Source organism: Erythrolamprus reginae, chromosome 2 (genome assembly GCF_031021105.1).
Source record: "Erythrolamprus reginae isolate rEryReg1 chromosome 2, rEryReg1.hap1, whole genome shotgun sequence".
NCBI classification, from domain to species: Eukaryota; Metazoa; Chordata; class Lepidosauria; order Squamata; family Dipsadidae; genus Erythrolamprus; species Erythrolamprus reginae.
Window position 1 is genome coordinate 86,290,587 of NC_091951.1, and position 17,586 is coordinate 86,308,172.

Below are 17,586 nucleotides of genomic sequence, written 5' to 3' on the forward strand. Positions count from 1 at the left end.
TATGGCATCTCTGGTCTCCTACATGATTGGATAACTGCATTCCCATCAACAAGCAGTTAAAATAGGGAATACCCTATCAAATCCTGCTCCTGTCAACCGTGGTGTCCCTCAAGGGAGCATTCTAGGACTTAAACTCTTCAAACTCTACATAAATGATCTTTGTGATCATATAATAAGCAACCGTGCTCTCTTAGCTGAAGATGTTAAACTATTTAACATCACCGACAATACTACTACCCTTCAAAACGACCTCGATTATGTAGCAGAATGGTCAAAGAACTGGCAACTTCAAATCTCAACCAACAAATGCTCTGTCTTACACATTGGCAAAAAGAATCAGAATACAAAATACAAACTGGGACAACCTTCACTCTGTCAAAGACCTTGGAGTACTCATATCCAAAAGACCTAAGTGCCATAGTCCACTGTGACAACATTGCCAAAAAAGCACTAAGAGTTGTTCATTTAATCTTGCATAGCTTCTTCTCTGGCAAAATTACACTGCTAACCAGAGCATACAAAACATTTGTTAGACCAATTCTGGAATACAGCTCACCTGTCTGGAACCTACACTGCATATCAGACATTAATACAATTGAAAGAGTCCAGAAATATTTCACAAGAAGAGTCCTCCACTCTGTTTGCAAGAAAATAAAACCTTACTCTATCAGACTTGAAATATTAGGATTAGACAATTTACAACTATGTCGCCTTTGATCTGATCTAAATGTAGTTCATAAAATCATATACCAAAATCTGCTTCCTGTCAATGATTACTTCAGCTTCAACCGCAGCAATACACAAACATGTAATAGATACAAACTTAATGTAAACTGCTCCAAACTTGACTGCAGAAAATACGACTTCAGCAACAGGGTGATAAATGCCTGGACTACATTACTTGATTCTGTCGTTTCTTCCCCCAAACCCCAAAACTTTAACCTTAGACTATCTACAGTCGACTTCGCCCCATTTCTAAGAGGTCTGTAAAGGGCATGCATAAGTGCACCACTATCCCTACTATCCCTGTCCTATTGTTCCATTTTGTTCTGTTCTGTTTCGTTGGCATCTCCTTCTCTCCCTACTGAGTGGAATCATTTATTAACTGCACTAATATCACAATGCTTTGAAGCAAATCAGATCTGGCTTTGTTGGACTGCTAATGAGGACACATGAAGCAACATTAATTTCCCTTAGCAGAAATACTTCTCTACATTGTCAAGACTTCCAGCAGAAGATATCTGCTACAGACCTGTCTGCCATGCAATTCTGGCAGGCAGGGTCAAGGAGAAGAGCCTTTTCCTATGTGGGCCTGACCTGTGGCACATTCTACCACTGTAGGTGAGAACTGCTTCCATTCTTTTGGCTTCCTGGAAGGATATTAAAACCTGATTCTGCCAGTTGGCCTGGAGCCACAAGGGGGCACTGGAGGGGATTGATGGGATAAGTATACCTTATCCCCATCCTATCTGTCTTCTTGATTCTAGTTTTCTGCATAGTTTTAAAAAATTTAATTCCTTCTCTATGTTCTATTAGCCATCCAGAATGACTCTTGGAAAAATGGGCAGCATATAAATTTAGTAAATAAACAAGTAGCAGCAAATAAACTAATTTATGAAAAGTACTCTCATAACAAGGTAAAATTCAAATAGTTCAAACCCGGATCACATAATTTTGAGACTACTTGCCAAAGAATGTTATCACAAGTACTTCCAGCTTATAGTCATTGCAATCACATTGCAAAACATAATTCTCCTTTCCTGGAAAATCAAGGGATACCATAGGGCTTTTCTGTTGCCACCAATTAATATAAAGTCATCATATGTTTTTTCTTTCCTCGGACTGGATGAAATGGCATTAGAGTGTAACTTTCTTCCTCTGAGAATGGCACCAACCCTAAGCCCATGAATCTGTAGGATTTAAGTGGGGTAGGTGTGGGTGGAAAGCTAAGGCAAGTAGCTGCTAACTCAGCTCCAACCGAAGCAGAAATGTTTAGCTGCATTTCCACTGGAGTTGTACCATGAGTGGTTTCCCAATACCAAGAATTCCAGTCTTCACTTGTCTTCTGATACCATGGGTTTTATCGTCCCCTCCTGCAACTAAGGTCTCTGCTGCACTCTCCCTGAATAATAATAGCCATTTGTACTGTTTTCTGCACTCTTTCAGTGACCACATAGATGCAATGGTCAACAATCCAAGTTATTCATGAAATGGCCTAAAAATGCAGAAAAGGCTATGGAAGATGGGGCTGATAGTTGTGTAGAAATGGCACTCATCTCTTTATCTCTCAACTCCTTGGAAGAAAAAACATCTTATTGGTCCAAAAGATAATTATGCATATGAAAGATAAAAGGTAAAAACTTTTCATCTCACCATAGTAAAAATAGATAAACATTTCCCTAGACATAATATAGAAGTGAAATAAATTTCAACAAGGAAAGAAGGAATGAAAGAAGGAAGAAAGAAAGAAAGAAAGAAAGGAGGGAGAGAGAGAGAGAGAGAGAGAAAGAAAGAAAGAAAGAAAGAAAGAAAGAAAGAAAGAAAGAAAGAAATATATGCCACATCTGGTTTTGGAAGTGTTAAGATTATTGCACTGAATGATGTACTTAGTATATGTATGAACAATGTATGAGTAGGAAACAAAAAGTGCTTTCAGACTCACAGGCAGAAAAACCTATGATTATATAATCTCAATTAACAAATTGTATCTAAATAACCAAATGAGACAAGGTTAATAACATAATAAGATGTAGCAATGGAAGAGGAAATAATAGGGGCAAGGAAGTATAATAAGCAATCCAAAGCTTTTCAAGCCAAATATTTACTGAATAACCTACATAAGCCAAAAATTCAGCTTGAAAAAACTTACATAAAACCTATGCCCCAAGAGGATATATATATTTTACTCTGAACCTTCCTATTTTCCAAAAAGTATAGGAAGAACTAAGTGCTCAGGGCTGACCTAGAATATAAGCTCCTAACAGTCAACAAACACATTATACTGTATTGGACAATATTGTCATAAAGTTTTATAGCCCCAGATGGTTATAAAATAACTTCATATGTTATCTATCACTTCATATGTTACCGACAATAACATATTCTACATATTATACAATGTTTCTCAATCTTGGCAACTTTAAGATGTGTAGACTCTCAGAATTCCCCAGCCAGCCACTGGTGTTGAAGTCCACATCAGGGGTGGGTTCCGGATTCTGCTTCTGCCGATTCACTCAGGAAAGTGCTGCACGGGTGGCGCATGTTGTGCGCGCCTGTGCAGTAGTAAAAAAACTTTTGTGCATGCGCAGAAGCAAAAAACAAGATGGTACCACCTATGGCATTGCCGAGAGAAGTAGCAAGTCTGGGGCGCTGCTGGTTCAGCGACCCAGGTCATCAAGTTACTAATGGTTCTACAGAACTGGTCAACCAGTAGGAACGCACTTCTGGTCCACATATTTTAAAGTTACCAAGGTTGAGACAGTTAGAATTTCCTGACAGTTAAAACAATTAATCAGTGGAACAAATTGTCTCCAAAAGTTGTGAATGCTCCAACACTGGAAGTTTTAAAGATGTTAGATAACCATTTGTCTGAAGCGATATAGGATTTCCTGCCTAAGCAGGGGATTGGACTAGAACAGGGATAGGCAAAGTGGGCTCTTCTATGACTTGTGGACTTCAACTCCCAGAATTCCTGGGCTAATCATGTCATAGAAGAGCCAACTTTGCCTACCCTTAGACTAGAAGATCTTCAAGGTCCCTTCCAACTCTTCTGTTCTGTTCTGTTCTATTCTATTTTTGCCAATCAACTAACTAGAAATTCAGATGCTTACCATTATGCGACATTCCTACTGCAAGGCACTTTTGGAATCGACAATATTGACATTTATTTCTACTTTTTTTATGAATGCGGCAGTTGAGATCACATCGATCATAGATTAATTTTAAACGGATTGTTCTGCGAAAGAAACCCTTTAATAAAAATAAAGGAATACAAAAAATATTAGCCTTAAGGAATTTCCTACCGTATCAGGTTTAATTTGAAAGACAATCATATATTTTTGGCTAGAAATATTTTCATTTCATTGTAGTTTTGATCACAATCTGTAATATTTTTTTGAAATCTGATTCTCAATATTCATTCAGAACAAAACAATGTGGTATTATTATTATTATTATTATTATTATTATTATTATTATTTATTGGATTTGTATGCCGCCTCTCTCCATAGACTCCATAGACTCGGGGCAGAAATTCTTATCTTTAACTATTGACATTACAGTAAGGGCTGATAGCATTTTAAAGAGATAAAGAGATATGTGTATATGTTTTAAATATTGCATTAACATAAAAGGAACTTTTTAAAAATTCCAGTAGAATTTACTTTATGGCAAGCTCATTTTAGATTAGTTAAGATATCTAAAAGATTTAAGTATACTAAATAAATAATTTGTGTGTGCACATGATGAAATAATTTCTACCTTTTTATTCATAATTTTGCAAAACATTTTAAATACTCACTTAATAAATTGTATTAAATTATAGTTTCTGGGAAAATAATGTGACTGTTTAAAAGAAAAAGTTTTTAAGTAAATTGATGTGACAAAATGTTAAGATTGAATATAATTTGGTGGGGGGGGTCTACAGTGACATATCTCAAAGAGTTGTATTTATTTCTCAAGCTTGGATGGATTGCACGAGAAACATTTTCTTACTTTGGCTTACTTCCTGTTTGAAATATATTTGTCTGGTTAGAATATTCAACTTCAGCTTTTATCTGCCCCTTAGTATACCCCGAGAGCACATTTACCAATCTAGCTTTTTCCGAACAATTCTAAAAATGTGATTCAACAACAGAAATTTAGCTTTCTAACAATTCTAAAAATGTGACTTAAATCACATTCTTAGAATTAAATCACATTCTTAGAATTGTTGCAAAAAAACTAAATGTGTTTGCTCTCCCAGGGTATACTAAGGGGCAGATAAAAGCTGAAGTTGAATATTCCAAGACAAAAACAAAACAAAACATACTTTAGAAAAGTAAGTTCCTTATTGTCATTTGCCTGTTAGTTAAAACAGACAAGGAACTTTTTAGCTAAAACTAACTCAGATGATGTTTTAGATTAACACAAAATAATGAGGAGCAGCATGTTTTAACATATATTAGAAAAAAGAAATAAACTAGAACTATACGGCCCTCCCAAATTTGGTGAATTCGAAATTCTTATCTTTAACTATTGACATTACAGTAAGGGCTGATAGCATTTTAAAGAGATAAAGAAACATTTTTTAAAAGAACCATTCATTGCTACAATTGCCTACCTTGCAACCTTCACAAGCATGCACTCCATAATGAAACCCAGAAGCTTTGTCCCCACACACCCTGCATTCAATAGCCATGAGAGAACAAGAGGCTTCTTCCTGAGGTTTATTATACATCTGAAGTTTTTCTGAGAAATACGGTGGAGATGGAGGTTCCACTTTAATTGTATCTGAATAAGAGGAAGATTTCAAAAGAAGAATTAACCAAATCCCTGATTATAACCAATTACCTCTAATTAGTATTGCCAATCTAAATGCATTCAAGATTCAGATATTTTAAAAAATATACATGAGAACAAATATACATAATTATTGAAATCAGCAAATGGGGAGTCTTAAACTATCTAACCTTGCCATTCCAGTGGAAAAAGCCAAAGTAAAACATTGGTGGTCACCAATTACTGTACTGTATACTGTATTATGTTTCTAAAGTAGAATTTGAAATCCAATAAAAACATAGTTTCAAGTATAGCAGACCCAATATTTTCATTTTTAAAAACTATATCCTATATGAAGCAAATGGTGATAAGGCCAATGTCCAGGGAAAGAAGCTAGAAGTTGAGATTTGCCCACATATGTTGCTGATACTTCTCAGGCCCTATACTACAAAATGGGAATAACATCCTTTAGAATTTTTATATACAGTGATCCCTTGATTTTCGCGGGTTCGAACTTCGCGAAAAGTCTATACCATGGTTTTTCAAAAATATTAATTAAAAAATACCTTGCGGGTTTTTTCCCTATACCACGGTTTTTTCCCACCCGATGACGTCATATGTCATCACCAAACTTTCGTCTGCTTTTAATGAATATTTTTTTAATAAACTTGAATAACTAAACATGGTGAGTAATAATCTAAATGGTTGCTAAGGTAATGGAAAATTGCAATTTAGGGATTTAAAGTGTTAAGGGAAGGTTTTTGATACTGTTCATAGCCAAAAATAGTGTATTTACTTCCGCATCTCTACTTCGCGGAAATTCAACTTTCGCGGGCGGTCTCGGAATGCATCCCCCGCGAAAAGTGAGAGACCACTGTACTATGAATATATTGTTGGGGGCAGTATGCCGACTCTGTAAACTGCTTAGAGAGGGCTGTAAAAGCACTATGAAGTGGTATATAAGTCTAAGTGCTATTGCTATTTATCTGTATCCTAGATTGTACAAAACAAGATTTTTCAAATTGTGTTCAGTTGATGGAGTTTGTGAGAGACTTAAGAAAATCATTTGAGCTTTGTGTCCTGAAGAGGGGTTCTTGGGTTTTTTTAAAAAAAAACTAACAGGTTTCACAACCTGAGAAGCCCTGATTTAAAGTTGTTCACTAGTTAATTTATAAGGTGTTGGGGTTACATGCCGGCAGAACATAAGGTATGCTGTTTGACACCAACTAAAGCTGAACACTTTTCTAATAACTACAATGATCAAGCTATAAAAAGTTTACATACTTTGACAATCTTGAAATTTCACATCATATTTATAGTCAAGGGCTATCTGGTCAGCTCTTGCAAGAGGGAGGTCCTCATAATGTGGAGATGAAAGGCTGGAAAAATCAACGGTGCTGAAGGGCTTTATGTCGAACGCATGGGAGTGTTCATCCATTGCAGAAAGATCAACAGGGCTAATACCAAAGTTCATGGGCCAAAACGGCATTTCGGTATCAACCATTGTAAAGCCTGAAATTGAAAAGAAAAAGAGAAAAAAGTGAGACTCAGTAGTTATAAAATAAAAATTTACGTCACTACAATTATATCTACATTCCGGAAAAATAATGAACAAAGCCACAAATATTCAGTGCTTGTCTGACACAGTTCTGTAAAGATTTTTTAAAAGCAACACATACCAACAACATATGAATGGTTGCAAATATTCTGTTATTTAGTGATGTTATTTTTTTAATTAACATTAGGAGTGGCGTGTTGGATTTTTTCCTCCCAGGGGAAAGGAATCCAATAAATCTAGGGAGGGGATAAATAATAAGCAAATGAATAATGTACCAGAGTTTATTATCATTTGTATGGCAAAATTAATTTTAATGGGAATCGTGTGGAAGAGCTTCCTGTAGATTACATACGATGCGGATGTTACTTAATTGTTTATTTGAAAATTAAATTTTCTGAGGTGAAAAACCATCCCCTAAAACAAGGTGCAATTGTGGCTGATTGTGGGCGTACACTTTAAAAATGTTCAGAAACCTTCAAATATCACTTAAATTAATTCTTCTACAAATGCAGTGTTGCTGCTGCCATTCTATAAACAACTATCCCTTTGATCTCTGTTGTTGTCACTTTATAAAACAAGATTCCTTTGGCTTTTGCTTGAGATTCCCAAAACAATGCTTTTGCAGTTAAAAAAATATCAAGCAGAAAAAGATGGTGATAGTTATGCCAAGACAGCTATGGAGCATTGGATCTGGTTAATGAGATGGTTAATAGTTAAGAATCTTAAACCTGTAGACTACATTAGAAAGTAGAAACATCATCATAGAAGCTGGCCACGGCTCACCAATTCCGTATAGTTACCAAGAAAATTAGGTACATGTACCAGATACTTACTAGAAGGTGGCTTGTTATTGCAAAGTTTAAATCATTTTGCTCATCAGAATTAAGTAGTGCTCTTAGTCCATAGTACAATTGTTTTTTCACACAAGAATTTTCAGACAAAATGCTACCTCCAACTCTAAAGAGTCAACTTTGGACTTCATGACAAATGAACAACAACCACTACATTTTTGTATTTGCCTAGCACCGAAAATGTTCCCCAAGTCTGGAATGGTAAAATACTCCTAACTAAATTAGGATCACACTAGATCTTATTAATAATCCTAAACAAAATAAGAACACACACTGTATACCAATTTGAAAAAAAGGGAGACAGAAGCAGGAAAACTATGCTCTTCCAAGGCCACAAATGAACACTTACATTTAGGCATATATAATACCAGCTTTGAAGTAGGCAACCACTTAATTAGTACCAGAGATAAATGATAGGATACACAGAGAGAGAGAGACAGAGAGAGAGTGACAGAGAGAGAGAGAGACAGAGAGAGAGTGACAGAGAGAGAGAGAGACAGAGAGAGAGAGAGACATATAGGAATGTGCAAGCAAGACTAGAACTGTACGTCCAGAGATATATATACACCACAATTTTCAGAGTATAAGACGCACCAGAATATAAGATGCACCTTAGTTTTTGGGCAGGAAAATAGGGAAAAGAATCTGTTTATCAGGTATTCATCTGGCTAGCGTCCTTAGTCTGGTCAGCTTCAGTACATTATTTTATCCCCATTAAGGGCTTAAAAAAAATTATTCTGAGAGAGTAACAATGAAAGAGCTTGCAAGCCAGTAAGAGCTGGGAACATCATTAGCACCTAGAAAGAAACAGTCTGAGCAAGTAGAGCAATGGAAAAAACCCTGCAAAGACTTAGGGCTTGAAAACATAATTCTTTGTAGAGAGCAACAATGAAAGAGCTTGGGTACATTAATAGCACCTGGTTAGGGCTGGGAAAAAACTTACTCAGAGCAAGTTAGAGTAATAAAAAATCCTGCAAAGACTTAGGGCTTGGAAAACATTCTTCGCAGAGAGAAACAATGAAAGAGCCTGCAAGGTAAGAGCTGGGAAGATCGTTAGCAGCTACTTAGGGTTGAAAAAAAAAGCTACATTCAGAGTATAAGACGCACCCTAATTATCAGCCTCTTTTAGGGAGGAAAAAGGTACGTCTTATACACCGAAAAATATGGTATATGCCTACATATAAACATAGAAAGCTAACTTTATTTGGCTTGATATTTCATTTGAAACTTGAAATACTAGCATGCATGGACTTTACACCTTTATGTAATAAAAACTGGTTTGGCTCTGTTTACTTTGAACCAGCCAGTACTACCCTTCCTTCTTTTCTTCTTAAAAATGGTTTTTAAAACAGCAGCAATGGTCTATCGACTGTAATCACATTAGAATCGTGAGGAGAGGCTTTTGTCAACGTTTAACTTCCTTGGTGACAAATGCAAACATATCACTGGCCCTGGATGTCTCAGCTCTGGTAAAAGATGTACCCTGTGACCTGGGTGAGTCTGGACAAGTTTGAAATTCTCAGCACACTTCTTTCGATATTCCCCCCTCCTCCTCCATCAGTATTTTCTGCTGAGCAACTAATTTTCTCGGCAGGATGAAAAAGTCTTTTCAATATTTTCAACTGAAAAACAATTAAAACTTCTGTTGATACAGGTATAAAAATGAAAAAAAAAATCTGAAAAGCAGAGGAATATGGGCAGCCACTCTTTTTCTGCCCCACCTAACTACTACTCATAAGGTTGGCGAGATCTTGGACAATTTGCCCTGGTCAACTTCTCCTGGCTGTCTTGCCCTGGCTGACCTCCCACAGGACAACTTGCTGCGGGACAATTCAACACAGGATAACTCAAGAGAGGGATGAGTTAATTGCAGTGAGACTTGTTTTGCTTTAGATTTAAACCTTCTCAAGTTAGAAGTCCTCAAGGCTGGGGGTGAGCTGTAATTCTACTTGTCCTTCTATTTCATTATCTCCTGTTGAATTGTCCCATGGAGAGTTGTCTCGTGGTGAATTGGCCATGAGAAGTTGACTGGAACAAGTTGATCCATTCCAGGGTTGTTGTGGGGAAAAATGTGAAGAGAGAACATTAGCTATGCTTCTAGAGCTATTGAGGAATGTGTGTGTGTGTGTGTGTGTGTGTGTGTGTGAGAGAGAGAGACATAAATATGCCATCTACATATATACATATTTCACCAAAATTATACATCAGATCCAGTGATTTAACTAAGTTTCCCTAGAAATTCTGTGCCTGAGAAACTGTGGACTCAGTCTTTGTGCTGTCAACATTTAGCAGTACAATTTCCTGTGGATCTGCAAAAGAGGAATTTCAAGGCTTGTATATGGTCAATGGACAAAGGATTGCCAAATCCTAGTTTAAGCGGTGTCAGCTTTAATTCGCGAATACAGTGGTACCTCGACATATGAGTTTAATTTGTTCCAGACCCAAGCTCGTAAGTCGATCAACTCGCTTCTCGAACGAATGCCTTTAGATTTTGTTTTTTGCGCCAAGATAACCGGAAGCAAGGATATTCTTGTGCCACCTAGCGGAAGCTCGGCTCGTAATTTTGCTCGCATCGCGGCTCGTAACTTGGAATACTTGCATGTGGAGCAATTCGTATCTAGAGGTACTACTGTAGAGGAAAACTGATTGTTGTTGAGGATTGAGGATTAGGGCCATCCTGTCATTTTCCCAAAACCCAAATCTACATTCATTTTATAAATTGCTCCTGGGAAGCCATTAATCAAAGATAAAGTCTCCTAGTCATCACATAGCCATCTCCATCAAAATCCTCCATGTGAGACCCATAATATACTGCTCAAAAAAATAAAGAGAACACTCAAATAACACATCCTAGATCCTAATGAATGAAATATTCTCATTGAATATTTCATTTGCACAACTATTTCATTTGCACAACAGCATCTGAAAATGATTGTCAATCAGTGTTGCTTCCTAAGTGGAGAGTTTGATTTCACTGATGTTTGATTTACTTGGAGTTATATTCTGTTATTTAAGTGTCCCCTTTATTTTTTTTTGAGCAGTGTATACACTTTTGACCCTGATGTTCCTTTCATATCAGGTTTTATCCACATTTTGCAGAAAATAATTACTTCAGATCGTGCAGAATGCGGCCGCGAGAGCCAGATTCGCCCATGTTTCTGCAACACTCCGCAGCCTGCACTGGCTGCCAATCGGTTTCCGGTCACAATTCAAAGTGTTGGTAATGACCTTTAAAGCCCTACATGGCATTGGGCCAGAATACATCCGGAACCGCCTTCTATCGCATGAATCCCAGCGGCTAATAAGGTCCCACAGAGTTGGCCTTCTCCGGGTCCCATCGACCAAACAATGTCGTTTAGCGGGCCCCAGGGGAAGAGCCTTCTCTGTGGTGGCCCCGGCCCTCTGGAATCAACTCCCCCCAGAGATTAGAACGGCCCCCACCCTCCTTGTCTTTCGCAAATTACTCAAGACACACCTTTGTCACCAGGCATGGGGGAGTTAGGATATTCCTTCCCCTAGGCCATTACAAGTTATGTATGGTATGTTTGTGTGTATGTTTGGTTTTTTATAATAAGGGTTTTTAGTTGTTTTTTTAAATTGGATTGTTACATGCTGTTTTTCATCATTGTTGTTAGCCGCCCCGAGTTTGCGGAGAGGGGCAGCATACAAATCCAATAAATAAATAAATGAATGAATGAATGAATGAATGAATGAATGATTGGATTTACATAAAGGTCAGAAGTGTTAAAAGTGACCAATATTGTCTTTTCGGTTTGAGGGAATGCTGCACGTAGCATGACTATGGCTAAAGATGGCAGCCTAGTTTATCTTATGAAAGTTCAGATGATCAAAGATCTGAAAGGCAAAAGTAAAAGTCAGCATCAAAGTTCATCTGGTGACAATTATGATATATGGAAAATTGTGAATTTGAGTGTTCTATAAAAGGCAAAGAGCATGTATTAGTGAATGATCTAAATGAAGATATTCAATACTTCCGTGTTTCCCCGATAGTAAGACCCCCCCGATTGTAAGACATATGGGGGGTTTCAGGGGGGTCGGCTAATGTAAGCCATACCCCGAAAGTAAGACATATGTCTTACTTTCGGGGAAACACGGGGGGTATTGCCGCCGGGCCGATTGCCGAACGGGGACGGGGCGCGGGAGGAGGCAGCGCTGCACCGGACCCCTCAGGCTGCTCCGCCCGGGATGGGGCTCCTCCGGAGGGGCGCACGAGGGCTCGGGAGGAGCCCCATCCCGGGCGGAGCAGCCTGAGGGGTCCGGTGCGGCGCTGCCTCCTCCCGCGCCCCGCTCGGCAATCGGCCCGGCCGCATTGCTGGCGTTCCAGGCGGGCCGCCCGGCATAAGCAGCGGTTTCGTGCCTCTCTTGCCGAGCGAGGACGGGGCGCGGGAGGAGGCAGTGCTGCACCGGACCCCTCAGGCTGCTCCGCCCGGGATGGGGCTCCTCCCGAGCCCCCGTGCGCCCCTCCGGAGGAGCCCCATCCCGGGCGGAGCAGCCTGAGGGGTCCGGTGCGGCGCTGCTTCCTCCCACGCCCCGTCCTCGCTCGGCAAGAGAGGCACGAAACCGCTGCTTATGCCGGGCGGCCCACCTGGAACGCCAGCAATGCCGCCGGGCCGATTTCCAAGCGGGGACGGGGCGCGGGAGGAGGCAGCGCTGCACCAGACCCCTCAGGCTGCTCCGCCCGGGATGGGGCTCCTCCGGAGGGGCGCACGAGGGCTCGGGAGGAGCCCCATCCCGGGCGGAGCAGTCTGAGGGGTCCGGTGCAGCGCTGCCTCCTCCCGCGCCCCATCCTCGCTCGGCAAGAGAGGCACGAAACCGCTGCTTATGCCGGGCGGCCCGCCTAGAACGCCAGCAATGCCGCCGGGCCGATTTCCAAGCGGGGACGGGGCGCGGGAGGAGGCAGCGCTGCACCGGACCCCTCAGGCTGCTCCGCCTGGGATGGGGCTCCTCCCGAGCCCCCGTGCACCCCTCCGGAGGAGCCCCATCCCGGGCGGAGCAGCCTGAGGGGTCCGGTGCAGCGCTGCCTCCTCCCGCGCCCCGTCCCCGCTCGGCAATCAGCCCGGCGGCATTGCTGGCGTTCCAGGCGGGCCGCCCGGCAGTCCAGGTTTCATCATTCATTTATCTCGGCTCGGAAATTATGCGGGTCTTTCAATCCTGCTGCTTCTTTTTAGCTCCTTTCCTCCTTTTTTTCGGTGCCTTTCATCAGATGATGGACCCCAAACATTGCAGACCCTGTGCTTTTCTGACTTACCCTCGTTAAGGATGGAAGGCTGAGTCAACTTTGAGCCTTTGGGAACGCGACCCTTTCAATTTTTTTCTAATATAAGACATACCCCGAAAGAAAGACATAGGGGGGCTTTTGGGGGTAAAAAGAAAGTAAGACACTGCCTTACTATCGGGGAAACACAGTTATAGTCTGGAGCAAATGCTAAGAAAATTGGAAGGGGATGTTTAATTATGATAGGAACAGCTAAAATGTATGTCAGGAAATATAATCCAGTATCATCTAGGTTGCTATGTAACAAATAAAAGTAGAAATGCCAAGCTTGTGAAAATTGTATATGACATTCAATGATAAGAACTACAAATTAGTTCTGAGGGAAAAATGCATTATTTTAAAGGAAAGTCCAGGGGATAAAATTGTTAGATAAATATGCACGAATAAGGAAAGATCATTCAATAAAAGTGACCAATTATTCAGAGAGCTAAGAATTTATAAGTGACTGTTAAGTACCTGATTAGAAAAAGGCCTGTTTCGAATACATAGTTTAATGATAAGTCTATCAACATGTTCACATGGCAGCAGAATGAATACAAACTTAAAAGCAGGATTCATTTGAGGGATTATGATGAAACATGCATATAATGAGAGGAAAGAAGTGAAAGAAGTAAGAGTAAAAGTAGAAAGGTAGGAAGGTAGGAAGAGAACATACACATCCTACATTAGTGATTAAGGTTCCAGGCTAGCAATTAAAAACTGGGAGTTCTAGTCCTGTGTTGGGCACAAAGCCAACTGGGTGACCTTGAACCAGTGACTCTTCCTCAGCTCCAGAGAACAGGCAATGGCAAACCACTTTTGAAAATTTTACCAAGAAAATGGCAGGACAGGCAGTTATTAGGAGTCAAAACTGACTTGAAAGTACATGCACGCTCATAAAAATTCCCCAAACATAATTGCTGGACATAAGGAAAAAAAAGGAGAAACTGTAACAGGGTGAATATAATTATTTTACAGTGAGCTACAGAAGTGTAGAGTTATATATATGAAAGGTCGGTATGAATAAGGATGCTCAATAGAACTGTTGCAATGAAAGAAGCTCTGAATGAGGAAAAATTGCATATCAGAACAAATTTGAGGTTAAAAAGGAGAAAAAAGCAGTCTCAAGCAATGTAGCTAAAACAGGGGGGTCAAACTCAAGGCCTGGGAGGCAGGATCCGGCTCACAAGGTGCTCAGATTGCGGGCCCACTCTGCAAACAACGAAGGACCAGCCTGCAGTGCCTCTGCCAGCAAAAATGGAGTTTGGGAGACCCATGTGCGACCCACTTGGGCTCTGTTTTTGGCCAAGATGGCCTCCTGCAGAACTCGGTCAAAGAAAATGGAACTCAGGAAGGCTGTACATGACCTGCCAGAACTCAGTTTTTAGCTAAAACAGTCTCATGCAACTCTCTGCCAGCAAAAATGGACCCCAGGCGAGCCGTGTGCGGCTTCCCCAAGCTCCATTTTCACTGTCAGAGGGCTGCAGACTGTTGCAGCCAAAAATGGAGCCTTGATGAGTGATGCTGAGCCCCCTGAGGTCAAACATAACCCTGATGTGTCCCTCAATGAAATTGAGTTTCACACCCCTGAAGTAAGAGAAAGAAACTGCTAAACTTAAAAGTGACTAATAAAATGCACAGTGATATTGAAAGAAAAAATAGTTTTGGAAATGGGAGAAGAGGCAAAAGAAAGTTACAGCAGAAGGGATGGAATGAAAAATAATAAAAGTGATGAAATGATTTTGGATGAAACTGAAATGAAGGAATAGTAGACAGAGTGCATTAGAGATTTTACAAGAATGATAGTGATGTGTTGAAGGGTAAAATAAGTGTGCATATTAGTGTTCAAGAACATTAGGTGGAAAAAAATGGGGTGAGGATGTTAGAAAACTCCAAGCTTGACAAAAATACTGATTGGTGCTGATATTAGGTGTGTTTCTTTTTCTCATCTCATACAGATTAACAGTTTGTACAGTGTCTGAATCCAGCCAAAGAAAGAACCTTTTAATTCCCCTCTCTTCCAATATACTGAAACTGCATCAGAACTGATCTTTGCACAACCCAAGAAGCAGGCAAAAGCTTTTTAGAATGCTATGTTAAAACGTCCACTGTTCTTTTTTACACAGATGAAGACAGGATTAAATAGTTATTTGCCTATGGCAGGGGTCTGCAACCTATGGCTCTGGAGCCGCATGTGGCTCTTTCATCCCTCTGCTGCGGCTTCTTGTTGCTCAAAACACGCGTCACAACCACCAATATGCGACATCTGCCAGCACGCGATTTATTGAGTTTTTTGACCCATCTCTTTCGGTTCAAAATGTTTTTGTTGCATGCATAGATAAAATTTTGTTTTCTATGTAGAAGTTCATAGATTACATAAATGCATCACACTATAGCTTTTTTTAATACATAGCATAAAGTTTTAAAAAATGACATATGCAGTGTTATCTTCATTTTAGATGTGAAAAGGGTTTAATGGCCCCTGGTGTTTTCTTTACTGAGGGAGAGGGGTCCAAATGGCTCTTTGAGTGTTTAAAGTTGCCAATCCCTGGCCTATGGTTTTGCATCAGTAAAAGAACTAGCTATATGGCACCAATTTATTTATTTATTAGATTTGTATGCCGCCCCTCTCCGTAGACTATTTAAACCAATAGCAGCAGCATGGTAAGTTAGAACCCATTCCTGATACTAATGAGTAGATTCACATTTCTGTTGTGTTGCTAAGCTTATAGCTTATACTTTTCCCATTCCACAGTCCCACTCTCAATTTAAGAGAAAACGAAATGGGTAAGTAGATCCCAAAGATTCCCCAGGAGACTTTCATTCAAGTGCAGTACCATTTATTCCACACTCTCACTGTTAATTAAAATATGCTCAGTGCAAATGAATTGGTACCCATGGGAGAGAAGGCTTTTCATTTCCTTATTCTGTTTTTTACTTTCAATGAGTAGAGAAAGGGCAATGAACAGGACAGCACTATGCTTTGCTAGGCACATAACGAGAACATAGGATATGACAAAAAATAGGAGATGGGTCTCTAGTGCCCTCCTGAGAAAGTATCCATGGGACTGGGTAAGGCAAGCCTATCCTATTGGCTATACACACTTTCACATTGTCTGGTTTTCACTTCTGCAGCCCTCACAGTATGGAGAAAAATTGTGTTCTTATAGCTGCTACACATATAACCTCACATATAACAGAAGATTTGGGGGCAGATCTAATCTCCAGGGGGGAGTTGGTTCCAGAGGGTCGGGGCTGCCACAGAGAAGGCTCTTCCCCTGGGTCCCGCCAGATATAACACATATAACCTCACCAAAGAAGCTTTTCCTCTTCAATTCCAAACTGTTGCACAGTCATGATAGTTAATAAGACAGGTATCTTTAACAAAAGATTGGGTCAGGATGACAACATACCTGATATCATGACATAATCTGTTCACAGGTATTTTCATCCAAACATCTGAGGCAAATATAATTGTTTTATCATGATAAATATTTTCCTCTTGTCCCCCTGTATGGATGCCTACACTTTTCAGTCAAATACAACGTCATTTTCATATTCTCTGTTATTAGAAATCATAATTTGGTAACAAACTTTGGAGGTCTTTGGGAACCAAACCTAAGGACTGCATGTAGTCCTAGTGCCTCAGGTTGTATACCTTCTGCTAACACATAACATCTTCTGGACATTTATTTATTAATTCCCTTTCAAGTTATTCTGTTGTGGTACTGTAAAATCAGCAGAGGGAGCACAACATTACTCAGAGCTTACCTGATGCATTTAATTACATAGCAAAAGGAGATGTGCATGTTTTTAGTCATACTTTATTGCAATTCAAAGGGCAGGTAAAGATAAAGTGGCAGCATTTTACAATAGCTTTGGAGTGCTTTTTTTCCTCAAATGTAATACTACTTAGTATTTACTCCGAGTCTATGGAGAGGGGCGGCATACAAATCTAATTATTAATAATAATAATAATTATTATTATTATTATTACTATTATTATTATTATTACTATTATTTAGGAAACACCATTCATTTGATTATAGTTTTTTAGACTCCCACCAAGTAAAACCACCAATTAACATGGCTTGCATGAATAAATACCATAGAATTCTATTACATTGTGCAAATCTATAATCATAGATTTTCCATTACCAAATATAATCTGGACTTGTATGTTTTTTTGACCAAATATTGACCAAATATTTTCTGGGTTTTTTGACCAAGTTTCCAGCAATTTTATGTTACCATTACCTCATAACTTAAGTAAAATTGCTTGGACTGTAAATAATTGCTTCCAATTTGTATAAAAAACTCTGAATCTACAAGAGCTATAGATGGCCTTATATAGAGTTTGGGAGGTCTTTAGTTTGATTGATCACCAGCAGTTAGTACTGAGAAGACCTCCTCTCAGAGACAGG

The 17,586-nt window shown here is 39.7% G+C and overlaps 1 protein-coding gene across 3 annotated transcripts in view; it reads right to left on the minus strand.

The window, feature by feature from the left end:
• PPARG (peroxisome proliferator activated receptor gamma) overlaps nucleotides 1-17,586 on the minus strand; it is a 78,206-nt gene that overhangs the window by 26,370 nt on the left and 34,250 nt on the right. For all 3 annotated transcript variants that reach the window (XM_070738580.1, XM_070738579.1, XM_070738578.1), the window contains exons 2-4: nucleotides 6,763-6,990; nucleotides 5,321-5,490; nucleotides 3,831-3,969 (exon numbers count right to left, since the gene is read on the minus strand). In XM_070738580.1, coding sequence (XP_070594681.1) covers nucleotides 3,831-3,969; nucleotides 5,321-5,490; nucleotides 6,763-6,982 — 529 coding nt within the window. In that variant the 5' untranslated portion in view covers nucleotides 6,983-6,990. The remainder of the gene's footprint in view (nucleotides 1-3,830; nucleotides 3,970-5,320; nucleotides 5,491-6,762; nucleotides 6,991-17,586) is intronic.